The sequence below is a fragment of the Tetrahymena thermophila genome, assembly GCF_000189635.1.
Source record: "Tetrahymena thermophila SB210 genomic scaffold scf_8254592, whole genome shotgun sequence".
Lineage (NCBI taxonomy): Eukaryota > Ciliophora > Oligohymenophorea > Hymenostomatida > Tetrahymenidae > Tetrahymena > Tetrahymena thermophila.
Window position 1 is genome coordinate 255,644 of NW_002476363.1, and position 27,139 is coordinate 282,782.

The 27,139-nt window shown below is 21.9% G+C and overlaps 9 protein-coding genes across 9 annotated transcripts; 5 read left to right on the top strand and 4 right to left on the bottom strand. All coding sequences in view use genetic code 6, as the record gives it.

Annotated features, from left to right (window-relative positions):
* Nucleotides 1-447: 447 nt before the first annotated feature.
* On the top strand, nucleotides 448-5,396 carry TTHERM_00582140 (adaptin amine-terminal region protein; the record flags this gene model as incomplete). Its single annotated transcript, XM_001018953.2, has 11 exons — nucleotides 448-579; nucleotides 779-949; nucleotides 1,074-1,510; nucleotides 2,192-2,588; nucleotides 2,765-3,063; nucleotides 3,152-3,527; nucleotides 3,665-4,243; nucleotides 4,299-4,511; nucleotides 4,789-5,046; nucleotides 5,109-5,175; nucleotides 5,236-5,396. 11 exons carry the CDS (start codon nucleotides 448-450, stop codon nucleotides 5,394-5,396), a joined length of 3,090 nt encoding a protein of 1,029 aa, XP_001018953.2.
* A 1,141-nt stretch (nucleotides 5,397-6,537) lies between these two features.
* Nucleotides 6,538-7,521, top strand: TTHERM_00582150 (alpha/beta fold hydrolase; the record flags this gene model as incomplete). Its single annotated transcript, XM_001018954.1, has 1 exon — nucleotides 6,538-7,521. The coding sequence occupies one exon, from the start codon at nucleotides 6,538-6,540 to the stop codon at nucleotides 7,519-7,521; it is 984 nt and encodes a 327-aa protein (XP_001018954.1).
* Nucleotides 7,522-8,860: 1,339 nt separating this feature from the next.
* TTHERM_00582160 (transmembrane protein, putative) lies at nucleotides 8,861-11,550 on the top strand (the record flags this gene model as incomplete). The annotated part of the gene is made up of 12 exons (XM_001018955.2): nucleotides 8,861-9,172; nucleotides 9,230-9,279; nucleotides 9,696-9,785; nucleotides 9,846-9,935; nucleotides 9,984-10,076; nucleotides 10,170-10,259; nucleotides 10,347-10,436; nucleotides 10,746-10,835; nucleotides 10,939-11,028; nucleotides 11,117-11,206; nucleotides 11,270-11,359; nucleotides 11,457-11,550. The coding sequence occupies 12 exons, from the start codon at nucleotides 8,861-8,863 to the stop codon at nucleotides 11,548-11,550; spliced, it is 1,269 nt and encodes a 422-aa protein (XP_001018955.2).
* Nucleotides 11,551-12,419: 869 nt separating this feature from the next.
* Nucleotides 12,420-14,321, top strand: TTHERM_00582170 (kinase domain protein; the record flags this gene model as incomplete). The annotated part of the gene is made up of 1 exon (XM_001018956.1): nucleotides 12,420-14,321. The coding sequence occupies one exon, from the start codon at nucleotides 12,420-12,422 to the stop codon at nucleotides 14,319-14,321; it is 1,902 nt and encodes a 633-aa protein (XP_001018956.1).
* A 389-nt stretch (nucleotides 14,322-14,710) lies between these two features.
* Nucleotides 14,711-15,390, bottom strand: TTHERM_00582180 (transmembrane protein, putative; the record flags this gene model as incomplete). Its single annotated transcript, XM_001018957.2, has 2 exons — nucleotides 14,711-15,231; nucleotides 15,282-15,390. The coding sequence occupies 2 exons, from the start codon at nucleotides 15,388-15,390 to the stop codon at nucleotides 14,711-14,713; spliced, it is 630 nt and encodes a 209-aa protein (XP_001018957.2).
* A 1,309-nt stretch (nucleotides 15,391-16,699) lies between these two features.
* On the bottom strand, nucleotides 16,700-17,890 carry TTHERM_00582190 (hypothetical protein; the record flags this gene model as incomplete). Its single annotated transcript, XM_001018958.2, has 1 exon — nucleotides 16,700-17,890. One exon carries the CDS (start codon nucleotides 17,888-17,890, stop codon nucleotides 16,700-16,702), a length of 1,191 nt encoding a protein of 396 aa, XP_001018958.2.
* A 616-nt stretch (nucleotides 17,891-18,506) lies between these two features.
* Nucleotides 18,507-19,673, bottom strand: TTHERM_00582200 (hypothetical protein; the record flags this gene model as incomplete). Its single annotated transcript, XM_001018959.3, has 1 exon — nucleotides 18,507-19,673. The coding sequence occupies one exon, from the start codon at nucleotides 19,671-19,673 to the stop codon at nucleotides 18,507-18,509; it is 1,167 nt and encodes a 388-aa protein (XP_001018959.1).
* Nucleotides 19,674-21,548: 1,875 nt separating this feature from the next.
* On the top strand, nucleotides 21,549-24,454 carry TTHERM_00582210 (hypothetical protein; the record flags this gene model as incomplete). Its single annotated transcript, XM_001018960.3, has 9 exons — nucleotides 21,549-21,647; nucleotides 21,713-21,839; nucleotides 21,893-21,961; nucleotides 22,009-22,575; nucleotides 22,691-23,471; nucleotides 23,539-24,045; nucleotides 24,096-24,170; nucleotides 24,218-24,310; nucleotides 24,370-24,454. The coding sequence occupies exons 1-9, from the start codon at nucleotides 21,630-21,632 to the stop codon at nucleotides 24,452-24,454; spliced, it is 2,322 nt and encodes a 773-aa protein (XP_001018960.3). The 5' UTR covers nucleotides 21,549-21,629.
* An 873-nt stretch (nucleotides 24,455-25,327) lies between these two features.
* On the bottom strand, nucleotides 25,328-26,509 carry TTHERM_00582220 (hypothetical protein; the record flags this gene model as incomplete). The annotated part of the gene is made up of 1 exon (XM_001018961.3): nucleotides 25,328-26,509. The coding sequence occupies one exon, from the start codon at nucleotides 26,507-26,509 to the stop codon at nucleotides 25,328-25,330; it is 1,182 nt and encodes a 393-aa protein (XP_001018961.2).
* Between the last annotated feature and the right edge of the window lie 630 nt (nucleotides 26,510-27,139).

A 27,139-nucleotide genomic window follows, 5' to 3' on the forward strand; every position in this document is an offset into this window, starting at 1 on the left:
ACAAGGTGTTTTTAAAAATTCAAATTGATTTTTATTGGGTTATAAAAAGAAGGAAATGAAAATAGAATGAAAGAAGATTTATTAATATATTTTTTTATGTATGTAATAATGAATGTGTGTATGTATATTTATATGATTGTATGATTGGTTGTCTTCAAAAATAAACAGTGAAGAAATAGAGAGAAGACTTAGAAAGGTAGTAATAAAACAAAGGAAAATGAATAGATCCTTATGTGATTTAATTTATTAAATAAGAATAAAAGAAATCTTTTGAAATAAATTTTCTTAAAATAAAAATTGTTAGATAAATAAACAATAAACTTGTAATAATTATCAAATTATCCTTATTGTGAAAGCAAAGGGTTAGTCAGAGAAAGAAAAAAATATATTAAGCCAGCCAGTAAATAAAAACAATAAATAAAGAGAGTGGTTTGAATAAGAGCAAGCATGTCTTCAACTAGTTCATCAAAAAGTTCTTCTTCGAAGGGACCAGCTAATGTTAAAAAGAATGAAATTTAGGAATTGCAAGATGATCTCATTAATAACAACGAGAATATAAAGAAGGAAGCCGTCAGAAAAGTAAAAAAAAATTAATAAAAAAGGGAAAAATGAGGTTTTACATTTCCATAGAGGAGTTTAAAAGTTAGTTGAAAAATTTATTTTAGTATCAAGATCAACCTTCAAATTAAAAGGCTACTCTATGTTGAAATGTGGCAGCAACCAAATAAATTAATTAGCATTAAATAATTCAATTTTGAATATTTTTTAATTATCCTAGATTATTGATGCAATGACCAGAGGTAAAGATGTTTCTATGCTCTTCCCTCACGTTTTAAGAAATATGATGACCAAGAATATGGAGTTAAAAAAATTGATATATTTATACATCATTAATTATGCTAAAACAAAGCCTGATTTAGTTATTCTCGCCATCAATTCATTCAAGAGTGTAATTTTACATTAATTGTACAGCTAAAAAAAAGAAATTTTGAATTGCTTTTAGTTTTAATTACTTTGCAGACAATTAAATATATTTTTTTAGAAGGAATTTTCAACAATGTTAATATAAATAGGATGCTTCAGATCCATCAAACCCCATGTTAAGAAGTTTAGCAGTAAGAACTATGGGTTGTATTCGTGTTAAAGAAATTATAGAATACTTGTTGGATGCATTAAAAAAAGCAGTAAAAGATGAAAACCCTTACGTCCGTAAGACCGCTGCAGTTTGTATAGCAAAAATCTATGAAACTTATCCAGAATTAGTAGTTGAATAAGGTTTCTTATAGCAATTAGAATACCTTCTTAATGATAGCAATGCAATGGTTATTGCCAATGCAGTCTGTGCCTAAATGTAAATTTAAGATATAAAGGGAGGAAATGTTTTGGAGCTAAATAAATTCAAAGTTTAAAAATTAAGAACTGCAATGAACGAATGCAACGAATGGGGTGTCATTTATATTCTTGACGCTCTTGCCGTTTACCGTCCTGATGACACCAAAGAGGCAGAAGAGTATTTACATATTTTAAATCCATTCATTTGTTTTCAAATAAATAAATTAATTGAGTGAATTTTGAATCACGCATAAAATTTTATTTATTTCAGAACACTCTACATTTAATTTAAAATTTTTGGAGCAAATCCGACAGCTGGTCATTTCAACATAGCATTCAGAAAGCAAAATAAAATAAGTGCATATAAATTTAATTAAATAAAATATCTATAATTTAATCTATTTCACTATTTTAAAAGAGACTAAGATGAAAATTATTCTTTAAAACTTAACTATTTATTAATAGACAGTCGAAAAACTTTGATTAAATTTATTTTAAACATTCCTGCATTCAATCAATAATTTGGAATCTCCAATCTATTTTTAAACTAGGTTTCTGAAATAAATCTACCTTTTAACAAACAAATAAACAATCAACAATCTAAATTTATGAATAAAGATAATAAAAATAGATAAATAAGTAAATCAAACAATATAGTTTAAATAAAAAGAATTAAATTAGTAATAATACAAAAGCATTATTAAAATAATTAAATTTTTGATGTAAAAGTTAGACCTATCAATCGCTTTTATGAATTTTAAATATTAAAGCATATTTAACTTATCAATAAATGAATTCAATTTTATTTTTTATAATTTTACAACCTTAACAATTAAAAATTAATATTAAAATAAAACAGTATTTTAGAAAGAGTTATTCCAAGATTGTCTCACTAAAATCCAGGAGTTATTTTGAGTGCTACTAGAGTTATCATGAAATATTTAGACTACTTAACTGACCCTGAAATGGTTATTAACTATTGCAAGAAACTAACCAGTCCTTTAATTAGTTTATTGAATATGGAACCTGAAATCGTATTTATTGCTTTAAAAAATATCAATTTAATTCTATAGAAGAGACCTATCATTATTGAGAAGGAAATTAAATTCTTCTTCTGTAACTTTAACGATCCCATCTACATCAAAGTTATGAAAATTGAAATTCTTATTCGTCTAGCTAACATTGATAATATTCCTTAAATTCTTCACTAATTAAAAGAATATTCAGCAGAAGTAGATATTGAAATAGCCAAAAAGGTAAATTAAATAAATAAAAAAATAGATTTTTTTCTTCATAAAATAAGAAATAAGCAAATTTATTCAAATATAAATTAATGAATTATATTTTATTTATTTTACTTCAATTCACTTTCAGTCTGTCTTTAAATTATTTCTTTGAATTAACCAATAATTTTTTATAATAAATAAATTAGTCTATCAGAGCTATTGGTAGATGTGCTATCAAGTTAGAAAAAGCAGCCCAAAAATGTGTTTAGGTTTTAAGAGACTGCTTAAGATCAAAGGATGACTACGTTACTTAGGAAACTATTATAGTTATTAGAGATATTTTTAGAAAATATCCTAAAGATTATGAAGGTTTGTTAAAAGAAATATGCGAAAATTTAAAGACTTTAGATAATCCTGAAGCTAAGGCTGCCATGATTTGGATTATTGGTGAATATGTTGACACCATTGAAAACTCTGGCTCACTTCTTGAAGAATTCGTTAAGAGGTAAATAAATAAATAAAATATACCTTCATTTTTATCAAGAAAGTTTAGATTATTAAGTAATAAAATCAATTATTTTTTTAATATTTAGCTTTATTGAAGAACCAGCTATCGTTTAGCATTAAATTTTAACTAGTTGTGTTAAATTGTTCTTGATGAGACCTTAAGATGGTTACGATTTAGTCCACAAATTATTACAATAAGCCACTAACAATTGTGAAAATCCTGATATCAGAGATAGAGGTTATATTTATTGGAGATTGCTTGGTTAAAGCCCTGAATTAGCTAAAAAAATTGTTTACAGTGAACGTCCTGAAATTTCAGACAATACTTATGTATTGGAAACAGCTCTACTTGATAAGCTTATTGAAAATATTGGAACTCTCTCCTCTGTTTACTACAAACCTCCTGAGCAGTTCGTTAAGCACTTAAGAGATATTATTAACCAAAAAGAAATGGAAGAAAATGTAATTTGATTTTTAATAAAATACTCAATTATAAATTGAAATGGCTAATAAATATTTAAATAAACAGATTGTTGAACAAATAAATCAATTTTTATTGTTGTATTAAATAAATATATTTTATGTAAAATTGTTAATAGGAAGCAGAAGAAGCTGGTGATGAATTCTTCATTAAGGGTGAAAATAATGTAGCTGATAAAGATTACTATGGTGGGGAAGTTACGATTAATGATGATCAAGCTTAATAATAGCAATCAAATATTTAATATAATATGAATAGCAATATTTAAAATACTTAAATGTAATTAAACCAAAGCAATATAAGCTCTACTCCCTCAACTGCTGCTACAGTTAACTAGAGTTAGGCTAAAAATTTATTAGATGATGACGATGATATAATGGCTCCACCAATATAATAGTAATAATATAATTAGCCTCCTCCTTAAGTTTATTAATAGCCACCTCAATAACAATAACTCTAACCTGCCCCTTCTTAGGCTAAGAATCTTCTTGATGACGATGATGATATCATAGGTGGAGCTAGCACAGCACCTTAACCTCAATAGATAAATTAAATGCAATATAATTAATCTCCCTAAGCTGTCAATAGTAATTAATAAGCTAGTTTCAGCAGCAACGGTTCAAATTCAAATAATAATACAGACTTCTTTGGGGGTGGCTCTTAATTAAGAGCTCCTAACATTAAAATACCTTTTAGCGTAATATTTTTTCTTTTCATAGATTGAATTTCATAACAATCAAATAAATAATTAGGAATGTGTAAATGAAAATAAGTTCTCGATGAAAAATATAGTGAATGGATTAAATATTGCTTGTGCCTTCTAAAGAGAGGGTGCCTAGATGTTTTTAGAAATTTAAGTTTCAAATCGTTTTGGAAATAACACTTTCTCAGATTTCGCTATTAAACTTGCTCCAAACAAATTTAAAATAAACCCAACAACTATTGATCTTAACAAATTAGGATAGGTAATAATTTACATTTAATTTTTTATTTTCAACGATTTTTTTTAAAGAATTATTTTATAAAAACTAATTTTTCTCTAATTTCTTTTAATTAAATAGCAATTTTTAAAAAAAATCTAGAATTCAGAAAATATTTTTCCAGTTTTATTTGGAATTTAAAATATGAACTGGTTTTTTATTTAAATTATTGTTAAGATTAAACATTTTTATCATAAAAACAATACTTTATTTTTCTAAATTGAATATTTAAAATTTATTTTCTGTAAACAAACAAACAAAGGTTGCCCCTGGTCAAACTAGCTCATGTAAAATTGAAATTGATTGTAATGGCTAAATTGATAATGGACCTTTGAGCAGCCCTTTCTTAGTAAATACTATGATAAAAACAAACTTTGATGTTTACTAAATGGCAATTCCTTGCAGTCTTTCAGTTTTAATCGTACCTGGAGCTCCTCTTTAAATCTAATAATATGGAGAATTCTCCTCTAGAATGGTCAAAAAAGCTGATAAGATTCCCATGATTATTGATAGAGATGCAGTAATATTTTTTACATAAAACTCAAATTTATTAAATATATTATTGAAAAAAAAATTAAATAGCTTGTAAAGAAAATGGCCAACAATAATATCTATTTTGTAAATTCTCAAACTAATCCTTAGGGAATTGGTAATTTTATTAATAGACTGTTACAGATAATCAATTTATTTATTTATTTAAAAAACTAAGAAATGATAAACTTCTCATGTAAGTTAGCTAACGAAATGCCACTTTTATTAGATGTAATTATAGATAAGATAAATGGAGCACTTAATATTTAATATCACGCTCCTCACGACACTATTTTACCTCTTTTCTATTAAGCTATTATGTTCGTCTTAAAGTTCTGAAAGTCTCAGATTATTTTAGAAAAAGAATTAAAAATGGATAAATGATGAAATTATCATCGTTCATTCATTCAATCAATCAATTTGTTTATCTAACTACCTACCTACCTATCAATCAATCCTTTTTGTTTATAAAAGTTGTAATAATACTAGCTTATTTTAACTTTGTTTGTCTCCGATTGCATTTTTGTATTTTGGATATTCAACTTATATTAAATGCTTTTTCAAATTGATATAATTGTGTAATCTATTTTTTCAATAATTTTTTAAGAAAATAATTCATTAGAAAACACTTTCAATTTATTTTTACTTTTCTTACAGAAAAATCTAATTTTATTTCTATATGAAAAAATTAAATTTTATTCAAATTAATTAGAACTTTTCTTTTTTTAGCAATAGCTGCTTACTTGAAAAAACAAAATTAAGCATCTAATTTTATTTTAGATGTTTTTAAGTCTATTTATTGCTAATTTATTAAAATCAATTAAACATTTAGTAAAAAAATTCTTGAAAAACTTCTCATGTAAAATGAATTCCTTGATTAAATTAATCACTTTGGATTATGTTTTAAAGGATAAAAAAAATTAAATACCCATTTTCGACTCTATTTAAAAATTTTAGCTATGCTTTTTTAAAGAGAAAATAATTTTAAAAATTTTGCATTTATTTCAAGCATTAGAAAATAAAAATGCAAGCAAAAAGGAAAATTTATAAATATTAAATAGTATTTTTCAGAAATGTTCTTGTTTAGTTAATAAATAAATCAACTAATTTATTTTTATTTTTTTAATTTTAGTAAAAATTGTAAATAAGAATACATCATAAAAAAGAAGAAGTATCTAAAAAATTTGTAATTTTTTTTATTGCTTTGATTTATTTAAATTCAGGTGTAATTTGTAAATATAAAAAGTAGAATCAATCAAAGTTATCTGCACATGTATTTAAAATTAAATGAGTTACTGCGCAACTTTTTTTACTCACAAATTATTAATAATATTTTCTTTGATGTTATCAAATTTTGTTTGTATAAGAACCATACATTCATTTCTGAATTTATAAGCCTACAAATAAATAATAATAAATCAAATAATCCAATTAAAAATAGAACAAAATATATTTAATAGAACCTATCAAAATCAAAAAAATGAATATACACGACTACCATCACAATCCTACTCTCCGTTATGATTATTGTAAAAAAATTATGAAAATTTCTTAGATTGATAATCCTACAGACTTAAAGTAAATACCTGGATTAGAAGAAGAAGGCTTCAAGGAAGTAGGGGCTGTGAATTTTATTGTTACTGATAATTAGTATAAAATATGTGTGCACAGAGAACCTGCTCAAGGCGATGTCAAAGCTGTCTTAATTTTAATGCATGGATATAATGGACACATGAAAAGAGCTTAGCATATAGCTAAACAGCTAGCCTAAGAAGGGATTGAAGTTATCGGTTATGACTAGAGAGGATTTGGAAAAAGTGAAGGACCCAAAGGTTATATAGAGTCATTAGAGTAAATGATTGATGATTTTGAAGAGTTTTATAAGTAAATTATTGTTGAGCATTACCAATATAAACAAAGAGGACTACCTATATTTATGGGAGGTCTTAGTCTAGGCGGAATGCTTTCTTATAGAGTAGGCTTAAAATACCCAGATAGATTTAAAGGAATTGTAATGATGGCTCCTGCCATTTAACCATTTCCCCTTTAGTATAAATTTATTTATTATCTTGCAGTGACTCTAGGAAAAATAATGCCTAAAGGTAATTTTATTAGCACTGGTGCTTGGAACTCTAATAAATACAATGAAGCTGAAATAAATATTAAAAAAGACCCTCTTTAATATACCTAAAAGCCTCCCTTCTCATCTCTCTCTTCAGTCATTAAAGGCTTATATAATACAAACGAAACATTTGAATAGTTTACTTGCCCTTTCCTTTGCATTATGGGTGACCTTGAAAAAATAGTAGATCCTTTCCTAGGTTTTGATTTAGAACATAAATCCCCCTCTTAAGATAAAACTGTAAAGTATTATTAACAAGTATGGCATAATATATGGCAAGAACCTGAAATATATGATATTAATAAAGATGTTATCTAATGGATTTAGCAAAGAATTAATTGATTGATTTTCTATTTAATTCCTTACTTTACTTTGTAAAAATAAATAAAAAAATAGAATCTTTCTAATTAATCAGTTAGTTCTATAAATTCAAATTTATTTAATAATTATATTTCAATCTTAAATTTGTATTTTACTGTAACACCTAATTTAATTATTCATCATTTATTCTTTCATTTTTTTATAATAAAAACTAATATAATATTTGAATTTCTCCTTTCTTAATAAATATAAGTTTTCTCTTTTTTCTATATTATTTAATAAAATCATACTTGAAACATGCAATAACTTTTTTCCTTTTCGGTAATTGTAATTAAAAACAAATACTATTTAAATTTGTAAAATAAAATTCTAAACAATACCAATATATTTAAATTATAATTTTATAAAAAAGTTAAGTAATTCAAAACCATTTTTTTTACTTACTTTTAAAACGCCTACAAACAAAAGAATTAAAATTTCTACTCTAAAATAAAATTAAATGCTTTAATAACATTTTTTAATTATTTTTAACTACCATCTTACCTTAAAGTTACGTATTGCAAAAAATATTTTTTTAAAGTATTTCAGTACTTAATATCAAAGATAAAAATTACCCTATTTTTTTTACCTTTAATTAACTTAGAGGTAAGCTGGTATTTAAATAATTTTATATTTTTTATGAACAAATAACAAATTTCGAAATTAAAATTATTAATTAATTTTAATCAAGCATTTGTTAAAATGTAAAAACCATCTATCTCCTTTTTATAAAATGAATGAATATAAAACAAATACCTATTTTTCATTTCAAAAAAAAAAAAACAAATTAAAAATAAAATTATCATGTAAATTAGATAGAGCTAGTCAGATTTTTGTACAATTTTAATTTTGTTAACATATTTAATTAATTAAATGCAAACAAATTTTATTAAAAAATAATTGAAATTATAAAAATTTTAAATGTAAATTAAAAAAATAAAATAATCAAAGATTAAAACTAAATTAAATTGGATGAAATATTTTTAAATTTAATTTTGACAAAATAATTTACGTTCAAATGTATTTAAAATTTAGCAATCTTTTTTTTAAAGTTTAATTAGAAAATATAGATGAAAATGTTTAACTATTTTTAAATTCTTTTTAAAATTACTAGTAAAAAAAATACATCTTTTTAAACATTTTTATTTAATATGTTTATGTAAATGTAAATTTACAAACAAAAGACATAATAAATATGTTAAAGTCATCAAAGAATTTGTAAAAATATCATCTAGAATCAGAATTTTATTTAAGGATGATTTTTTTACTGTTTATTATTTGTCTAACTTATTTACAAAAATCCTTTTTATAATGTGTTCGAATGTATCTAATATTTAAAAAACCTAAATATTGTTTCTATCTATTTTAATTATTGTTTCTATAAAGTTTATTTGAGTAAGTTTTAAAATTATTTAAATAGAGAATATAGATAAATAAAATTAATTAATTTAGCAAATTTTTTAGCACTTTTATAGTATTTTGTTATTTATTTAAAAAATTAATTTGTTTTTTATTTTTTGATAATTTATCTAAATTAAGGATAAATCTTTAAAGACAGACTTAAGTAAAAAGGATATATTTTAAAAAATTAATGAGTTCATAAATAAACGCTAAATTTACATGTTTAGTAGATGTAATTCATTTATTTAGAAATAAAAGACCACTATTTAACTTTTTTTCTAAAAAAAAGTTTCTTTCATAAGAAAAATATGATTAATCTCAAATTTAATTGAAATTAAGGTAAAATATATTATAATTTGTTGAAAATTTTAATAAATAAAATGATTAGAATTCTAAAAAACGTATTTCTCAATTAAATAATTAAATTAACTTTTAAATTAAATTATACAGAATATTAACATTAAAATTCTAGTTGAAATATAGAATATCTGCACTTCCTTTTAATAAATAACAATTAAACCCTAATTTTAGTTAAGCTCTTTGTCTAAAAAATCACAATAGTTTACTATAAGGAATTTATTAAAACTTTAAAGCATTTAAAAGACATTAAATATTTAAAAGATTGAAATATGATAACAATAATAACATTAATAGAATATTATTAACATTTTATTTTATTTAATAAAAGTATTTCATACAAGATTTTAATTTTGATTTATAATTATTTTTTCTAATTAAATAATTTTAAAAACTAGTAATAGCTTATTTGATAAAAATAATTCAGAATAATTCATTTAAGAATTGAAAAAATATTCCTAATTGACAAAATTAGCTTTGAGATTGGTGTAATTTATAAATATATTTTTTAATTGCAAGTAAACTTAAATTGAATTACTATTAAAAAGCTTGAATCAACTAAGTAGTGATATAGGTTCTATTTTAGGTAATGGATTTAGTCAAATGTCTAATTTACAGAGCTTAGAATTAATTCTAGAGTAAAATTAGAATAAATTAAAATAATTTTAATTCTCTTTTATTAAAAGTTAATGTGAATATGACGATAATATAAATATAATTGGCTTACTTAATTTGCTCACAAGTTGCATCAAATTAAAGTATTTAAATATACAACTCAAGTAAGAATAGCAAACATTCCTTATTTATTTTATTTACTTATTTTTTCTTTTTTAAATAGTTTTAAATTAATTAAATTTAATATTTTGAAAAAGTGAAAATAAATTAAACAATTAGAGATTATAAAATATTACCTAAAACATATAAAAATGTAAGGATCTGACTGATCTCTCATTAAATTTAAGGTGAATTTATTTTTTATGTTAATTCATTTATTTTTTTAAAAATTTCATTTTCAAAAATGATTTGATTTAAATTATGAAACAAAAAAGTGAGTGCTGGATTGATGATGATGGTGTTTAAATTTTAAGCGGCATTATAACTGAATTCTAATATTTGATCAATATTAACTTAAACCTAAGGTACATATATACTAATTGTTAAAATCAATTATTCTATTCTTCATTTAATTTTTAATTAAAGGAGCTAAATATTTTAAATTAACTTTTTTAAAAAAATTAAAAACACTTAAAAAAACCAAAAATTATTTTAAATATTTTAAATTTTAAGATATTTCCATCCTTTAAATTTTTCATAAGAAACATTATATTAAAATAGAATTAATAAATAAGCATACATATTTATTAAAAAATTATTTTGAAAAACTATTAATTTTAAATAATAGCTTTCTTTAAAAGTTCAATTAAAGAAATCTAATTATTTTTTAAAAGCTGCAATTTTATAGGAGCTAAAGGTGTGATTGATCTTGGAAAGCAGTTATCGTAGGTAGTGAATCTCAAAAAGCTTTAACTTTCAATGAAGTAAAATAAATTCTGAAATATATATTTAGCTATTTAATTTAATAAATCTAAATTTAATATTTTACTTTGATGAGTCTTCATAATTTATAAATAAATTAATAAGCTACAATCATTTTAGAAATGCTGGAATCGCTAATTTAATAGAAGAAATATCTTAATGTAGAAGTTTATAATATTTAGATCTTCAGTTAGAGTAACCAAAAATATTTAATTTTAAACTATGAATAACTTATTTATTTATATAATTTTTATTTTGATATAAATTTTACTTAATTTATTAGAAAAAATAAACTCAGTAGCCAATATTTTTCAGAATTAAGCATCTAATTTTTAAAATTTGTAAATCTCTCAACTTTAAAGCTAAGTTTTATGTAAGCTGCTTAAAATGCTTTTACTATTAAATTATATTCATGAAAATATTTTTGTACAATTAGATAAAATTATATCTAAGATGAAGGATTAATTGAGTTCGGAAGAAATTTAAAAAGAATTAAATGTTTGAAGCGTTTCATTATCAATATTGAGTAACTTTATAAAATTTAATTACATTAAATGCAAAAAAAATAAATTTTTTTTCATCTTTCTTAGATTAAAAAATTCAAAAATATTTTTATAAATAAGGGAAAATAATCAAATTAGCTATGAAGCAATTTTTCTATTCTATTAGAGAATAATTAAAATCAGAATGTTGGTTGAACACTTCATAAATTTTTGAAAATTTTAATTAAATAATAAAACTTTTTTAAAGTTAAATTAATAATTAATTCAAAAAGCCAATTTTTAATTAAATACCAAGCTAGCTAGTATTTAAGTCAATTCATAATAAAAAAATAATTAGACTTTTAATAAAATATGTATGTAATAAGTAGAAATATAAATTTTATAATTAAAACAATAAATAGTTGATGTGAAATTATCAAACATTTTCTGAAAACAAATACAAAAATGATATACGTTATATTAAAATATAAGCAAAAAAATAAATTAAATGTTGAGAAACTATTTGCATGATTATTAAAAATGAAAACCATGAATCAAATATAAAAAAATTTAAGTTAAATGAATATAAACATTATAAGTAAATAGTATTTTTTATTTGGATAATAAAATAGATGAAAAAATATTTAACTAACTAACTAACTAACTACTTTATAATAATAATTTTAATCTTTTTTATTACTTTTTATAAATACCTAAAATAATTTATAACAATAAGAAATCTTTGAATATTGTAAAAATATTAATTATTTTTTTGGATATTTTGCTTATTAATTGATAGATATTTAAAAATAAATTGAAAATAAAATTTAAAAAGGAAAATAATAATTTGAATTCTTTTACAAGTAAAAAAATATTTTTTATTTTAAATAATTTTTCTATTATTTTTATTATTAGCTAGTTAAAAATTAGATTTTAAAGATGACTTTGATTTAATAGAATATATTTTTTGTAGGTATTTAATTAGAAATAATTACTTTTTATGTATTTACTTAAGAATATTAGTCAGCTTTTTGATAAAAAAATTAGAAAGTTTTTTTGAAAACTGCATTTAAAAAATTGATTATTTTATAAAAAATTGATTAAATGGAATATTTAAATTAAATAAACGGCTATTTGCCTTAGTTGATTACTTTTTTAACCTAGCATAAGTATGAAATTAAAGGATATGAATCTAAGAAGACAGATTAAAACATTCTTTCTGATTTATAAATTTAGCATGAGGAACATTTTTTGTTATTGAGGGGAACAAAAACTCATCTTGAATAAAATCAGTAAGTTTGCATTAAAATTTCGTACTCCGATGCTTCATCTTATGAAATAGTAAAATAGGAAGCAAGTATTCTTAAAGATTTATTGATTTTTAAGAGCGTTGTTTAGTTTGTCGATGAATTTGATTTTGAGGATCAAAGTTTATTTATACTAATTACTGAATCTTATGAAAAATTTGTTTAGTCTGAAATTGATGTAGCTTAGAAATATAATGATGAGCTTGCTCTTGTAAATGTTTATTATAGGATTTTGTTCTCTATCTTTGAACTTCATGAAAATAACTACTTTCATGGCAACATTAATCCTAATTCGATTGTTGTAGATGGAGAAGGAAATTATAAATTTATTAATTTAGTGACTAAGGAGTATTTGTTTCATAATTTTAATAGTGATAGTCAAAATATTAGCAGCAACTAGGAAATTCAATTAGAGCAAATTTAATAAAAGAAAGAATTTATTAATAGTAGTCTCTACATTTCACCTGAAATCAAAAAAATTATAACTAAAAGAAAGACTAATTAGATAGAAGAAATATTGCAATTTCTAAAACAATCAGATGTTTACAGCTTAGGCTTAGTTTTTTTAACACTTCTAGGAGTTTAAATCAATAAAACTACCATAAAATAGATCAAACATTAATGCTTTGATGATATCCTAAAAGTCCTACCTTAAAATAAAATAAAGTTAATCTCTTTTGTCAGAAATTTCATGCTAAATTATAAACCTAGTCTTAGAGCTACATCATTTTAATTAAGAAAGGGTTTATTCTAACAGTATGAAGAAGTCTACTTATTTAAAGAAAAAGAGTTATTAAAATTAAAGGAACTTGTAAAGTTTTATGAGCAAAACAAGAAACTAACGGAGCACTATAAAGCTTATCTAGTTTTCTAACTTATTTAATTCGATCTTGTCTATAATAATTATATGCACCTTCATTATACTAAAAATCTACTTATAAATTTAGATAGAAGCTCATATGAAAAAGATCATTTTTTGATTCATGAACTAGGCATCACATATTATTATTTTAAAGACTTTAAAAAATATGTTGCTTACTGTTTCAAAGCATTAGAAATTAGATAGAAGATATACCCTAAAAATCATTAGTTTATAGCAGAATCTCTTAAAGAACTAGGAAATGGGTACAAGCATATTGAAACTAATTGTGAAAAGTCATTCACCTATAAATCAGAAGCCCTTAACATATATAAAAGCTTGTATGAAAATTCTCATGAATTGATAGCTTAAACCTTTCAAAGTATTGGATCAGATTTTCTTTTGTATAAAAAATATTAACAAGCTCAATTATTTTTGACCTAAAGTCTAGAAATCAGAAAGCAACTCTATGTGGATAATCATCTCTTCATCTCTGAAAATATAAGCGAGCTCATAAAATGCTATAAGCTTTAATCAGAATATGATAAATGCATTTTCTGGAACCTAAAAAATTTTAAAATCAAATACTTCTTATTCAAATAAATAAGCTACGAAGATCTCACCTATGTCCAGTCGTTAATAATTAAAATTAAAGACCCTCAAAAAAGACTCAAATATAATCTCAAAATTCTTAAACAACTAAATAAAATGGAAAACTGCAACCTACAATACAAAGCAGAATTGCTGAATAGCATCTCCTCTATTTACTTTGAAATTAAAGACTATGAAAATTACAAATAATTCGGAAACCATTCAAAAAATCTGCTCAATTAAAAATGATAAAACAAATAAATAAAATATAAATAAATAAGTAAGTGAATAATTAAATAAATATAGATTTATAATTAATTATATAGAAAAATTTATATTAAATAATGTAAATTATTATCTCAAGTTTTTCAAAAAAATTATCAATATTTTTTATTGATGAAGATTAAATAAAATAATCAAATATTCTTAAATTTTAAATACAGTTTATTCTTTCTATATTTACCACTCAATGGGCCAATATTTTTTGTAAATAAATAAAGACTACCTAATTTTATAAATTAACAGCAATTTAAAAAAATAAATTTTACAAGTTACTATTTTGATGAAGTAGATTGTAGATTAAGTCTTGATTTTAATCCAACCAAAAACATTTATTTCACATTTGAAATAAAAAAATATCAAAGTAAATTTATTTTATAAGAGATAGAATAGCTTATTAAATAGATTTTTGTAAGTTACAGTGAATTATAAAATATGTATGTATATATGTATACACTTGATATAGAATATAAAATGCTAAAGTATCGCTAAAACATAATTATGATAATAATAAATATAGTTTTTCGTTAAAACCACTTAGATAACGTTGGAGAAGAGATCAAAAATACCCTAGAGATTTTCTGTTTGGTCTCGGTTAATTTAATTCTATGGGTTCTTCTTTTTTCTTGTGTTTTCTTGTCTTTAAATAAGCTTTCAAACTTATGAGTTGAGTTAATGACTACTGCTATTATTGTGGGTCTTAAATTAAGTCTACTTTAAGCTTATTCACATATGCTGATACGGGTGGGACTATTACTTAACACACTTTTCTTATCTTCTAGATTGAAATATTACCTATTTTTTTCCCCTTTTTTAATTAAAAAAAATTATTTTAATTTCTCTAAAATTTAGTTTTAGTTAATATAATACTTTGAAATTGCTAGCCAAATTTATCTAAGTATGCTAAAGTTAGTTTATTTAATAAAAAACTTGCTAGAGAAAAATATTTCCGTTGTTTTAATTTAATTGAAGTTTTTTATTGGTTATTGAAAAATATATTTCTTATATGGTATTTTTCAACAAAAATTTTTTGTTTCATTTAATCCCAATCATTTTTATTTTGAATAATTTTTAATTCATATTCTTTTTTTATTTATACAACTAATTTAAATCAGAGAAAATCCAGAGTATGCTTTGTTCATTTTTTGCAAAGTAATTTAAATAAATAGTAAATTTAATAAATACAATTTTTCAGCAATCAATATATCTAATAAATTTGAAATAAAAAGAAACAAAAGGTATGAAAAAGATAGTTATTAATCTGTAAAGGTTAAATATGATTTTGTATAAAAAGAGAAAAAAAATTTAATCAAATAACTGTAAAAAATAGATTAAAATTCTTAAATTCTAATTTTAATAAAACCAATACTGGTTCATAAAAATTTTTTGTATATTATCAATAAAATAAATAATTATTTTTTTATATATTTTTTCAATTTTAAAATGATTATTTATTAATAAGATTTTTAATTAGTGTCTAAAATATGGTGAGGGGGAGGGGGAGAGTTTAAAAAGTTTGAAAATATCGGCTCAAGCAGAGGAAAATATGAAATAAATTTTTTTATTTTTATTTTTAAAAATTTAATATATAGTATATGATTTCGTTTTATAATAAGTAAAATACTATTAAATTTAAGTAATAAATTATGTATAAGATAAAAAGTTAAAACCAACTTTCATAATTATCATATTTTATAGAGTTACAAAGATTCACTCTTTTATAAAAATCTTACAAATCAAAATTAAATTAATAACTATTTTTTACTTTTTATATTTAAATTTTTAAAAGTCTAATAACATTTTATGGATATTTAATCAATACAAATTTTGGTTATAATATTATTATTCCAATTATTAAAGTAATTAATATAATGTCCAATTTAATAGGCATCAAATTTATATGTTAAAATTGCAATGTAATAAAAAAATGCGTTTAAAATAAAATTTATCTCTCTAAATATGTTATCTAAATTAATCAATATGTTAAAAAATACATGTTTTTTTATTGAAAACACAAAACTTTTTTTATACATAATTACTACTGATTCGTTTTAGAAAATCAATAACAAAATTCATATTTAGATTTTAGATTTTAGAACTTTAGATTCGAATGAAAATTAATATTTTAGAAATAAAATATTTAGAATAAATTTAGATGAATTTTAAAACTATTTAATTAGATTATTTATTTGAAATATTTAATTAATTAATTATTTATTATAATTATTTTTATTTGTATTATAAAGTAGATTTATTTTTTTTAAAGTGAGCCCTTATAATTTTTGAATTTATTTAAGGTACTTTTATATATTTCTTTTAGCTGTTTGTTGTGTAAAGATCATAAGAACTCATAAGAGCCTTATTTTACAGGTTTTAGAATCCAAATTCGAATTAGAAGATCGATCATGAATATAATAAATTTATTCCTCTGAATACCTTTAATAAAACTCTGTAAAATGCTAAACTGAACAATTATACTGAAAATGCTAAAATGACTATTCAGGCTACTCATATACTTAATCTGTGAGTTATTTTGTTTTACTTTATCTCTTTTTAAGGATATATTACACTTATTTTTAATCCAGTATATATTTTTCTATGTTAAGATATCCTAAAATTGGTCTTTTTCCTGGTACGTCTCCATCTTCCTCTAAGCCGTAGCAAATATGAATTTAAGGCACTATTTTTGGTGATATTTTTAATCCATCAAAAGTTAAAATATCTATATTATCAGATATCATAATACTTGAAAAATCAAAGCCATTTTCAACAAAACTCTTTACAATGTTCAAAAATTCAAGAGATGATTCATTTCTTTTAGTATAACTTGTAACTTCAAAAAAACCTTGGCGCATAATAAAATTGATGTAATTTTCTACATCAAATCCTAAAAGCTTAATAAAATTTTCATTACATCCCTATTATATAGATCTTGCATCAGATAGATCATCGATACATTACATTAAATTGTAAGTATAAAATCCATAAATATCCTATTATTCTAATAAGCTTTTCAGTTCCTCATTCATAAACTTGTTAAAAATCTCATAATTCCTGCTCTAAACTTCAGGATTTTTTCTTTTTTGACTTAATTTATTAAAAAATGAAAGATTATTTTAAAAAACTTAGATTTCATTTGCCATTTCATGATACTATTAATCCTAAAGAGAGTTTAACTAATATATTAAAAAACTAAAATCTTATATTCCTCTTTATGCTTAATCTAAGTTTATTTGTATAAATTTATCCTATTTTAAATGGTTTAATGAAACTACAGGTCTTAGCTACTTGAAAAGCTATTTATACACTTAAAATCCTTCATCATTATCAAGTCCATTGTATTCTAGATACACATCATAGGGTAAAAATATTTCTTTTTATGAGATTATTTGTTTAGAAATGATATTAGCAGCTCTTTACTAAATTTGATTCATTTTTAATTTAGCTAGTTACAATTTATTCTTCTTCTTATACTACCCTTTGTTTTTTGATGGTTACTTCAAAATCACCAACCTAGTCTTTTTTTCTTCCATGTCCATATCTTCTCTTATGATAATAATAAACAAAATTAGTTATTTTTAATTAAAATATTCTTACTTCTAAAAAATTTGATATGATTATACAAGACAAGTAATCACAAATTTTTAATTTACTTTTTTTAATTTCTCATTTTACAAAATTAATTAAATAGATTGATTGATTGAATATCAAAATTCATAATGATTAATTAATTATAATATTAGTTATCTTATCATTAAATGGATAGTAATTAAAAACTTTTTAGTGCTAAGTTTTTTTTTAATTATAAAATTAATTAATTAGATTTTAGTTATTCATATTCAATAATAATCACAAAAAAAAATATCATTGATTTTCTTTTAAAAATAAGTTGATAATAAAGAAATGTAAAGTATTTACTTTCTTCAACAAACAAAGATTATATTTATGTCATTTTTTATATTCAAATTATAAGAAAAATAATTTTATCATAAAATCTAATTTTTATAAATATAAAATTGTTCTATTTTATTTTATTTTTTATTAGCTTCTCTTCAAAATTTTAATATTTATTTTATATTTTTTTATAATTATATAAAATTTATATATAATGGCAATATTTTATATTTTATTTGAGAAATAAATTTATTTATTTATTCAGCCAACCTATCTTAACTATTTTTTTGGTTTCAATGGCGTTAAAGCATATTTATAGTTCATGTTTTCATCTTAATAGGTATAAAACAAGTATTAGCTGAATACTCGCTTTCCTAATGGCAAATAATCCTAATTGATATCTAAGAATTTTAATTTAGGCATATAATAGTTGTTTTTTTACTCCATAAATTGTTATGAAGTATATTAGAGCTCTAAAAATGGTTTTTTAGGAAAATCTCCAGATTAGTCAATTAATATATTGATATCAAAAGTGAAATCATTGACTAAATAGCTCCATTTACCTAGTTGGTCTGCTGTGAAAATCGACATATCTGGTTAAAGTCTTTTTTCATTTATTATTTATATAAAGTCGTCTAGGCGGTGCTTATGAAATTAGAAAAAAGAATCATCAAAAGTTGGATCAATTTATACAACAACCTGACTAGTGTTTAGTAGCTCTCTGCAAAATAGGAGCTGCCCATTAAAATTTTTAATAATGGTTTCATTATAATACAAATGACTTACACTAGTTAAGTTATAAAATGGTTAATAAACAAGCTATGTATCATACCCAGGGATTATTAAATGATAACTATTATCTGTGTAGTAAATTGAATAACCGAGTTTATCAATTTTTCCCTAATTAAAAAGAGAAAGAAGAACTTAAGATTCTAGTCGAGCACTTGGAATTGAATATAAGAGCAAACCTATTCTCTGTGAGTCGTATTTTTAAGGATTTAGACTAGTAGGTTTGATATATTTAACATGATAAACGCCTTAAAGATATAAAATTGTACCGTCTATCACGATTGGTACATCGATTATGTCTCCACTAGCAAAATAATCTTAGCTTATTTAAAAGTTTGTGAATTAGCCTACTACAAGACAACTATTTTAAGGCAAACAACTATATGGAGTTAATTCATTTTCTTCTGTAAATAGATAGCAGTCTTAGCAATCAGGAGATGTAAAATAAGTAAACCTAGTTTATAAATCAAATTTTACATTGGTCACTCCAATAGTTTCAATATGCATTGAAGCTCTGAATTTATCATCTAGCACAATTTTAAGATTTTTTTAAAGACTCTTTTCATATGAGGCGTTTAGTAGTGAAATTGTACAGCAAGCAAAGCTTAATAGTAGACAAAACAGGATGAAGTTTTTCATGTTATTTCCAATTTATGTTTTTTTATTAATATTTAATTATAAGATCAAAATTGTTTCTAAGTTTTTCAAATATAAATGAATTAAAAATACAATTTTGATTAGATTTCTAAATGCTGAAGATTCCTATTTTTAATAAATGTGTAAAGTTCCTGATTAGTTATTTAAGAGGAGAAGTTATTGAAATTGGTTTTCAAATTTAATTTATGTAATCATTAAATCGACTACCATTAAATTTTTCTTTGCTAAAGTTTACAAATATTAACAATAGTGTAAAATTTCTAATTTGTGAATAGAGAGATGTAAAATAATAAAAATTGGTTTTCAAATTTACTTTTTATAATCACTGAATTAATTGATCACAATCAAAAACAATAAATAAAACATCATAAATGTATTTTTTTACTTTTTATAGCACAAAACAAGAAAGAAGTAACACAATATTGTTTGAAAAATATAAAAATATATTTATTAACATTTTAATTTTTAGTTTGTTTGTAGTAAATTAGTATGAAGCTAGTTAGTCTATTTATTACTCTTTTTTTAAAATTTAATATAATAATTAAGATAAATTTTTTATCTGATCATCTCCACCCAATTGATAGGTTAACTTTTAATGATCCAACTAACAATTAGATTTCTAATTCATAATAAGTAATTTTTAATTTATCATGTTTAGGTATGTAAGTAAGCTATCTTGCGTATTATCAACTAAAAGGACTACAATATGTATTAGCTTTAAAAATATCTATCCATAAAAAAAAATTTACAGCAAAAAATACTTTTCTTTAAGAAAATATGTTAAACTATTTTTTTATAATTGTAATCTGTAAAAAATATTAATATTAATTCAATAATTTTGAAGATAAAACAGTTTATTTTTAACAATATATGACTATTTTTGACAAATAATAATGAATTATAAAATTCTTATAATATAATTTACTAAAACATCAAAAAATAAAGTCACTTTACTTTATTCTAAAATAAATTTAAACTTTTAAATAGTAAATTATCCTTAACTATTATTCACCACAAAATATTTTTTATTTTTGTAATCACTTTATCCATAATAGAAAAGAAAATATATAGATAATACTATTTAGTTTCCTGATAAGAAAAATAATACATATTATAATACTTATTAGGATATAAAAAATCTAATTTATTAAAACTGTATCCTCATAATCAATTATCCAAAAAACACTTCCAGTGTAAGGTATTATCTATAAGTAAAAGTAATATTTTATTTGATCATTTTGTTTTTCATAATAATAAACTAAATTAATATATCACCTTTAATATTTTGAATAAAAAAATATTTTTTGCATCAAAATTATTCATCATAAAATACATTTTTTCTAATAGAAAAGAGTTTTTTATCTAGTATAAATTTGGCACTCATAATAAATAAAAAAATTATAGGTAATAAACATAAAATTCCTGAATAGAACAAATAATATATATTAGGTTTATAATACTTATTAGGATATAGGAATTTATTAAAACTAATTTCTTATTAACTATATAATATTTTTTAATTGTTTGTTATCTTCAAAAACCTAAAATTCCTAAAGAAACTTGCCAAATATTCATAATTTGAAAACTTTGACTATCCTATCAAAACAATACTGAGCAGAATAGATAATTAATTGATAGGTTTTATAAAATTATATTAAAATTATAAGATAAATTAAAATAGAACTGTTTAAATTTATATTTTAAATAAATACAATGTTTAACTAAAACATTTATTTGTTTTATTTATTTATTTTTAACTGGATATTGTTGATTTAATCAAATATTAATTTTCTTTAATAAGTTTAATTTTTGCTCATTTGCTTGCTACCTTTCATTTAAAATATTTGCAAACAAAACAAAATCAAATTTTATTAATAAAATTTGAAATTTTAGAATAATCATTAAATAGAAGAGTAAGTATTAATTATCAAAGAAAGAATGTCTTCACTAAAAGATGTAAAAATTAGAAAACTTAGGATTAAATAAATAACAAGTTTACTTTAAATTTCATAATATGAAAGAGATTATTAGAAAGAATTAACTCTCTTAATTTTAGTGATTCAGAAGAAGAGTCAAACTACAAGAAATCATAGTAAACGAAGAACCAGCGTGATCTTACATTTCCTAATAAAAAGTTGAAATTTGATGGTAATTATTTAGTAGATTCTTCATTTGGATTTCAAATTATTATTTAATAAAAGATAATCAAAAAAAGATGAACACAGATTTACCAAGAAGTGTTGTGGAAAAGAAATAAGCTTAAAGTAAGAGTAAAAATAAATTACATTTATGAAAATAATTTTCTACATTTAATAAGGTAGGAATTATAGATAATAAGAAAGTATGAATTAAAAAATAGAAACAAAAGAAAAATTTAATGGAGTTGAAGAAAATAACTAAACTTTTGCAGATATTGAGAGGCGTATTTAATAATTGGAACTTGACCTCTCTAAAAGTTTAATGTCATCATAAAATAATTACAATAATAGTTAACACAAGATTGTAGATGAAAGTAGCATTAACTATTCGGACAGTTTGAGGGATTAAAAAGGCGAATATGAATATTATGATGCTGAAATGCAGTAGCATAACAAAGAATTAGAATAAATCACTTAAACTATGGGGAATGTATTAGACAATAAAAATTTTTCATAAATAAGCTACTTACCACATTAGAACAATCAAAATATCAATAGAAATTCAAAAAATTTCATTAACTCAAATAATAATTGCACCAGCTGCACTCACGTTGGTTCTTTCAACTGTTTTTAAAATTAACTTTCTTAAGATTGTTTGTGTTGCAAATAAGCTCAGCATCACTTTCACTCTTGTCATAGCAATCACACTTTTAACACTGAACATGAAATGCAATACTGTCCTCATTGTAATTGTTTACTATTTTAACTTTTTATTCAAAAATATAGAGCTAGCAAAAGATATTTTCTAAATAATTTAAAATTCATTAAATTTATAAATTTTAAAATAATAATTCTTATTAGAAACAATCAATAGCAATGTTTGCTATAGATAAAAAGTTAATAGTATGGAAAGAAATTAATCAAATGGACAATATCTTTATTAAGATAATAAGTAGATATATCAACATGATAGATTTTAGAGGAATGTGAATAAGAATTTTGAGAATTTCGAGAGAGAAACTTAGGAGTTAAATAGAAGGGTTGCAGAAATAAAAAAAGAATTGGAGAATGACAACGAATCATCTGAAAATAGTGACGATGAAAGCAGTAAAAAATAGAAAGATAGATCATTATTAGACTCTAATTCCTTTTATAGAAACAAAAAGAGCAATGATGTCTCTGTTGATTCTGTAAGCTAAAGAAAGCCATAGAAATCAATTTTAAAACATAGCTTTTCAAATATAGACTAAAAAATATAAAATTCTTAAATGAAATTACTCTAAGAATTAGAGAAATCCTATTCCTAAGCAGATGGTGGAAGTGGCTTAGATAATAATCAATAAAATTACTTTTTATAATAAAAATACCAATAATAGTAATAATAAGATAGAAGTTCCTATTACACAAATAATTCATAAAGTCATGAATAAAAATATTAATTCTCTTAGAATTAAAATAACAATTATAGTAGCTCAAACCAAGTATACAACGATAAGGAAAATAACTACTAATCATAAAACTATAGTAATATTAGTACAACTCCTTTTTAATCTAGACCTCTCTTTAATGACGCTGATAAAACTGAATTACTAAATTAGCTGGCTAGAGAAAAATAGTTGTTAGAAGAAATAGCAAATTTAAGGTATTTATTTTTGATTTATTTGAATTTAAATCATCTAAAAATCAAGCTCAAATAAAATATTTTATAGAAGATAAAATAATTAGCTTGCAAGCTAAAATGGTAGTAGAAACGGAAGTAGAAATGCAAGTAGAAAAGAGAGCAGGCATGAGGATGAAACATACAATAAAAGTAGAAATAATAGTAATAGCAGAAGCCCATCTTTAAAAGAATATAAAACTCCTGATTTAAAATTTAAAGAGTAATCAGAAGAAAAAATAAAAAGAAAGAAAAGACAAAACTCATTCCAGAATGAATATTAAACAAATGAAGGAAATCAGCAAAAACAATATGAAAGTTAAAGAAATCCCTCCAAATAAACAAATAAATCCTATGAAAATTAAAAATAATATTAAAAGTAATTAGATAACTATTCAACTAAATAAACAGAGCAATATCAAACTTAGCAGAATTAATAATAAAATGATAATAATTTCTACAGCAAGAGATCAGATTCTTAAACTAATACAAAAAGAATAGTCAAATAATAAAAGCAAGTTAAAGAAATGGAAAAGCTAAAGAAAGAAACTGAGTTATTGTAATTAAAATTCTTATCAATTTACTTTAATTTACATTATTTTTTATTAGAAAATAAGTAGAAAGGATCAGAAAAAATATTTAGCACTCCATAAAAAAAAAGATAAATGAATAAAAGCTTATAGAGTAATTTCATTAAGATTTTATCAAATTTTTAAGCATTCAATTTATAGGAAATAAGAAAAAGCTTAGAAAGCTAGAAGATAATAGCACAGCTCATAACATGATCTTTAAAACCAATAAAAAATGGTTTCTAAAAGTTAAATGTAAAATAAATAATAAAACAAACTAATTTAGATTATAAGTTAAATTTTTAATAAAAAAGGTAAAACCACTGTTAAAATTGCTCTTTCTTACTAAATAGAGGAATTCCTACAACTTACTGCAGCTGTGATAAAAATAGAAAATGAAACGAAAAACAAAATATTCCTAAAAGGAAACCAATTTTCATAAATAAAATATTAAGAAAAAGTTTAAAATAGAAAAATACTACATAATGAAATCATTAGAAGTTTTTTTTAAAATGTTTATTTATTCATATACAATTATTGTTATTTATTCTTGCATATAAATCAATCATCACATAAAAATTATTCCATTTCTTTAAAAATTAATAATTTTTTTTATTTAGTTTAATAATTCAGTTAAATAGGTATTTTATAGTTAGAAAGGTAAATTTTATTTTTTCATATTCTAAAAAATGTATTTTTTAATTAAATTTGAATGAAGCAAAATCTAAAAAATGTTAGTATTCGTTTTTATAACCCCCCATTTTTAAAATTTTCAGCTCATGGTAAATTGCGCCAAGTGAAGCAGTGGGCAGATAGTACGCTAACGAAGTATTTATTACCAACAAATTATTTTTACATTAAGAATAAAATAGAGTAAAAAGTAGAAGTTTAGTGATATTACAAGTGAATAAATTTGTATTTATATATTCAAATACATAACAAGAATATACTTAATAATTTCGAAACTTAGGGATATTAAATAAATATATAATTAAATATTTTTATGTATATTTATTGATGACAACTAAATTAATTGATCAAGCTCTTATAATAAATTATTTTTATATAAAGAATGAGATAGAGTTAAAAGAAGAAGTGTTATGTTTGTTTGTTTATATTTGAGAATTTAATTAATAATGAGTATTTTTATTAAGTTGAGCCAAATTTGTTTTGAATGGTAGATTGTTTTTGAATGATATTTGTCTAAACAGTTAGTAAATATTCCATTAACTTATAAGTTGTTAAATTTTACAACTTTTTGTAGTATTTATTTCACAGGAACCTGATTTTACAGGTTTTAGATTCACAGTTTTAATAGTCGTTTGGAATTTATTAAAATGATTATTTTGAGTGTTTTTCTTAAAATTCTTTGAAATGCTAGGCAGAGCAGGTGTATTGAAAATGCTAGAATGATTATTCAGGCTCTTCATAAATTAGCTCACTAAACTCCTTTTTTTTATTCTGCCTCACATCAAGAATATATTGAATTTATTTTTCATCCAAAATATATTTTACTATATAGAGATATCCTAAAATTGATTTCTGACCTGGTATGATTCCATCTTCGTCTTAGCCGTAACAAATATGAATTTAAGGAACAATTTTAGCAGTTATCTTGATTCCATCTAAAGTTAAAATATCTATATTGTCACTCACCATAATACTTGACATATCAAAGTTGTTTTCAAAGAGAGTCTTTACAATATCAATAAATTCTTAGGTTTGTTCATTCCTTTTGGTATAATTAGTAACCTCAAAGAAACCCTGACGCATAATCAAATTATAATAACTTTCTAAATCAGATCCTAAAAGCTTAATAAAATTTTCATTGCAACCTGATTAGATAACACTTGCATCTGATAGATCATCTACACATTAAATTAATTAATAACTATAAAATCCATAAGGATCTTGTTCTTCTAAAAAAATCTTGAGCTCTTCATTCATAAAAGTGTTAAAAGTTTGATAGTTTCTTTTCTAGATTTCTGGAATTTTTCTGCTTAAACAGCATTATGCTATGTAGTGAAGATTCTATTTATAATTTGTAAGACGCGTAGCCAATTAATGATATTCTTAATTTTGTAGCGAATCCAGCTAATTTATCAAAGGATCTAAGTTAAGTATTCCTCTTTACGTTTAATCTAAGTTTACTTGAAGAAATTTTAGCTATTTTAGATGATTAAGCGAAACTACAGGTCTTAGCTATTTGTAAAGAGATTTATAAACTAAAAATCCTTATTCATTATCAAGTCCATTAAACTCAATATACATATCATGCGATAAAAATATTTCTTTTTGAGCAGCTAATGGCTTGTAAATGATTTAGACAACTCTTTGCTATATTTCATTTGGATTTCTCTTAGCTAGCTATAATTAATTATTTTTATTTTAGTCTTCATTCTTTTTTGGCTGTCTTAAAATAACAAGTCTTGTCTTGGTTTCTTCTATTTCCATTTTTGCCTTAATTAAATAAAAACAGACTTACTAAATAAATTAGAATTCTAATTAGCTAATTAATTAATTAGTAGTAAAATTTGTTTTAAGTATATATTATATATAAAGCTAATAATTCATTCATTAACTTTTCAAATTGATTAGTTGTTTTGCTTCTCCTCTTCTTTAAATTTGATAAATTAATTGAGGCTTAAATGGAATGCTTTACAATCATTTTTTAGTCATATTTAAAATAGATTGCCAAAAAAAGCAGTATTATTCTCAATTTTCAAAATATTTATATTATCTATACAAAACAATAGCAAAAAAAATGTTAGGTTATCTATCGTTGAATCAAGTATATTTTAATTATTTTGATATAAAATTAAATTCTGAAAACCTTCAAATCATTATTAAAACCTAAGAATAAAGTATCATTTTTTTTAATTGAAACAAAATGTAATTTCATATTACAATTACATAACACAAACTAATAAATAATTAAAAAATACAAAATAATAAATAATAAATATTTCATGAAAACAAACTTTCAAAAAAAAACTACTTTAAGAGGAATTAAATAAAATACAACAATTTTTTGACTATTAATTTTTATTTTTTTATTCTCTTAATCTTTATCTAGAAAAAATG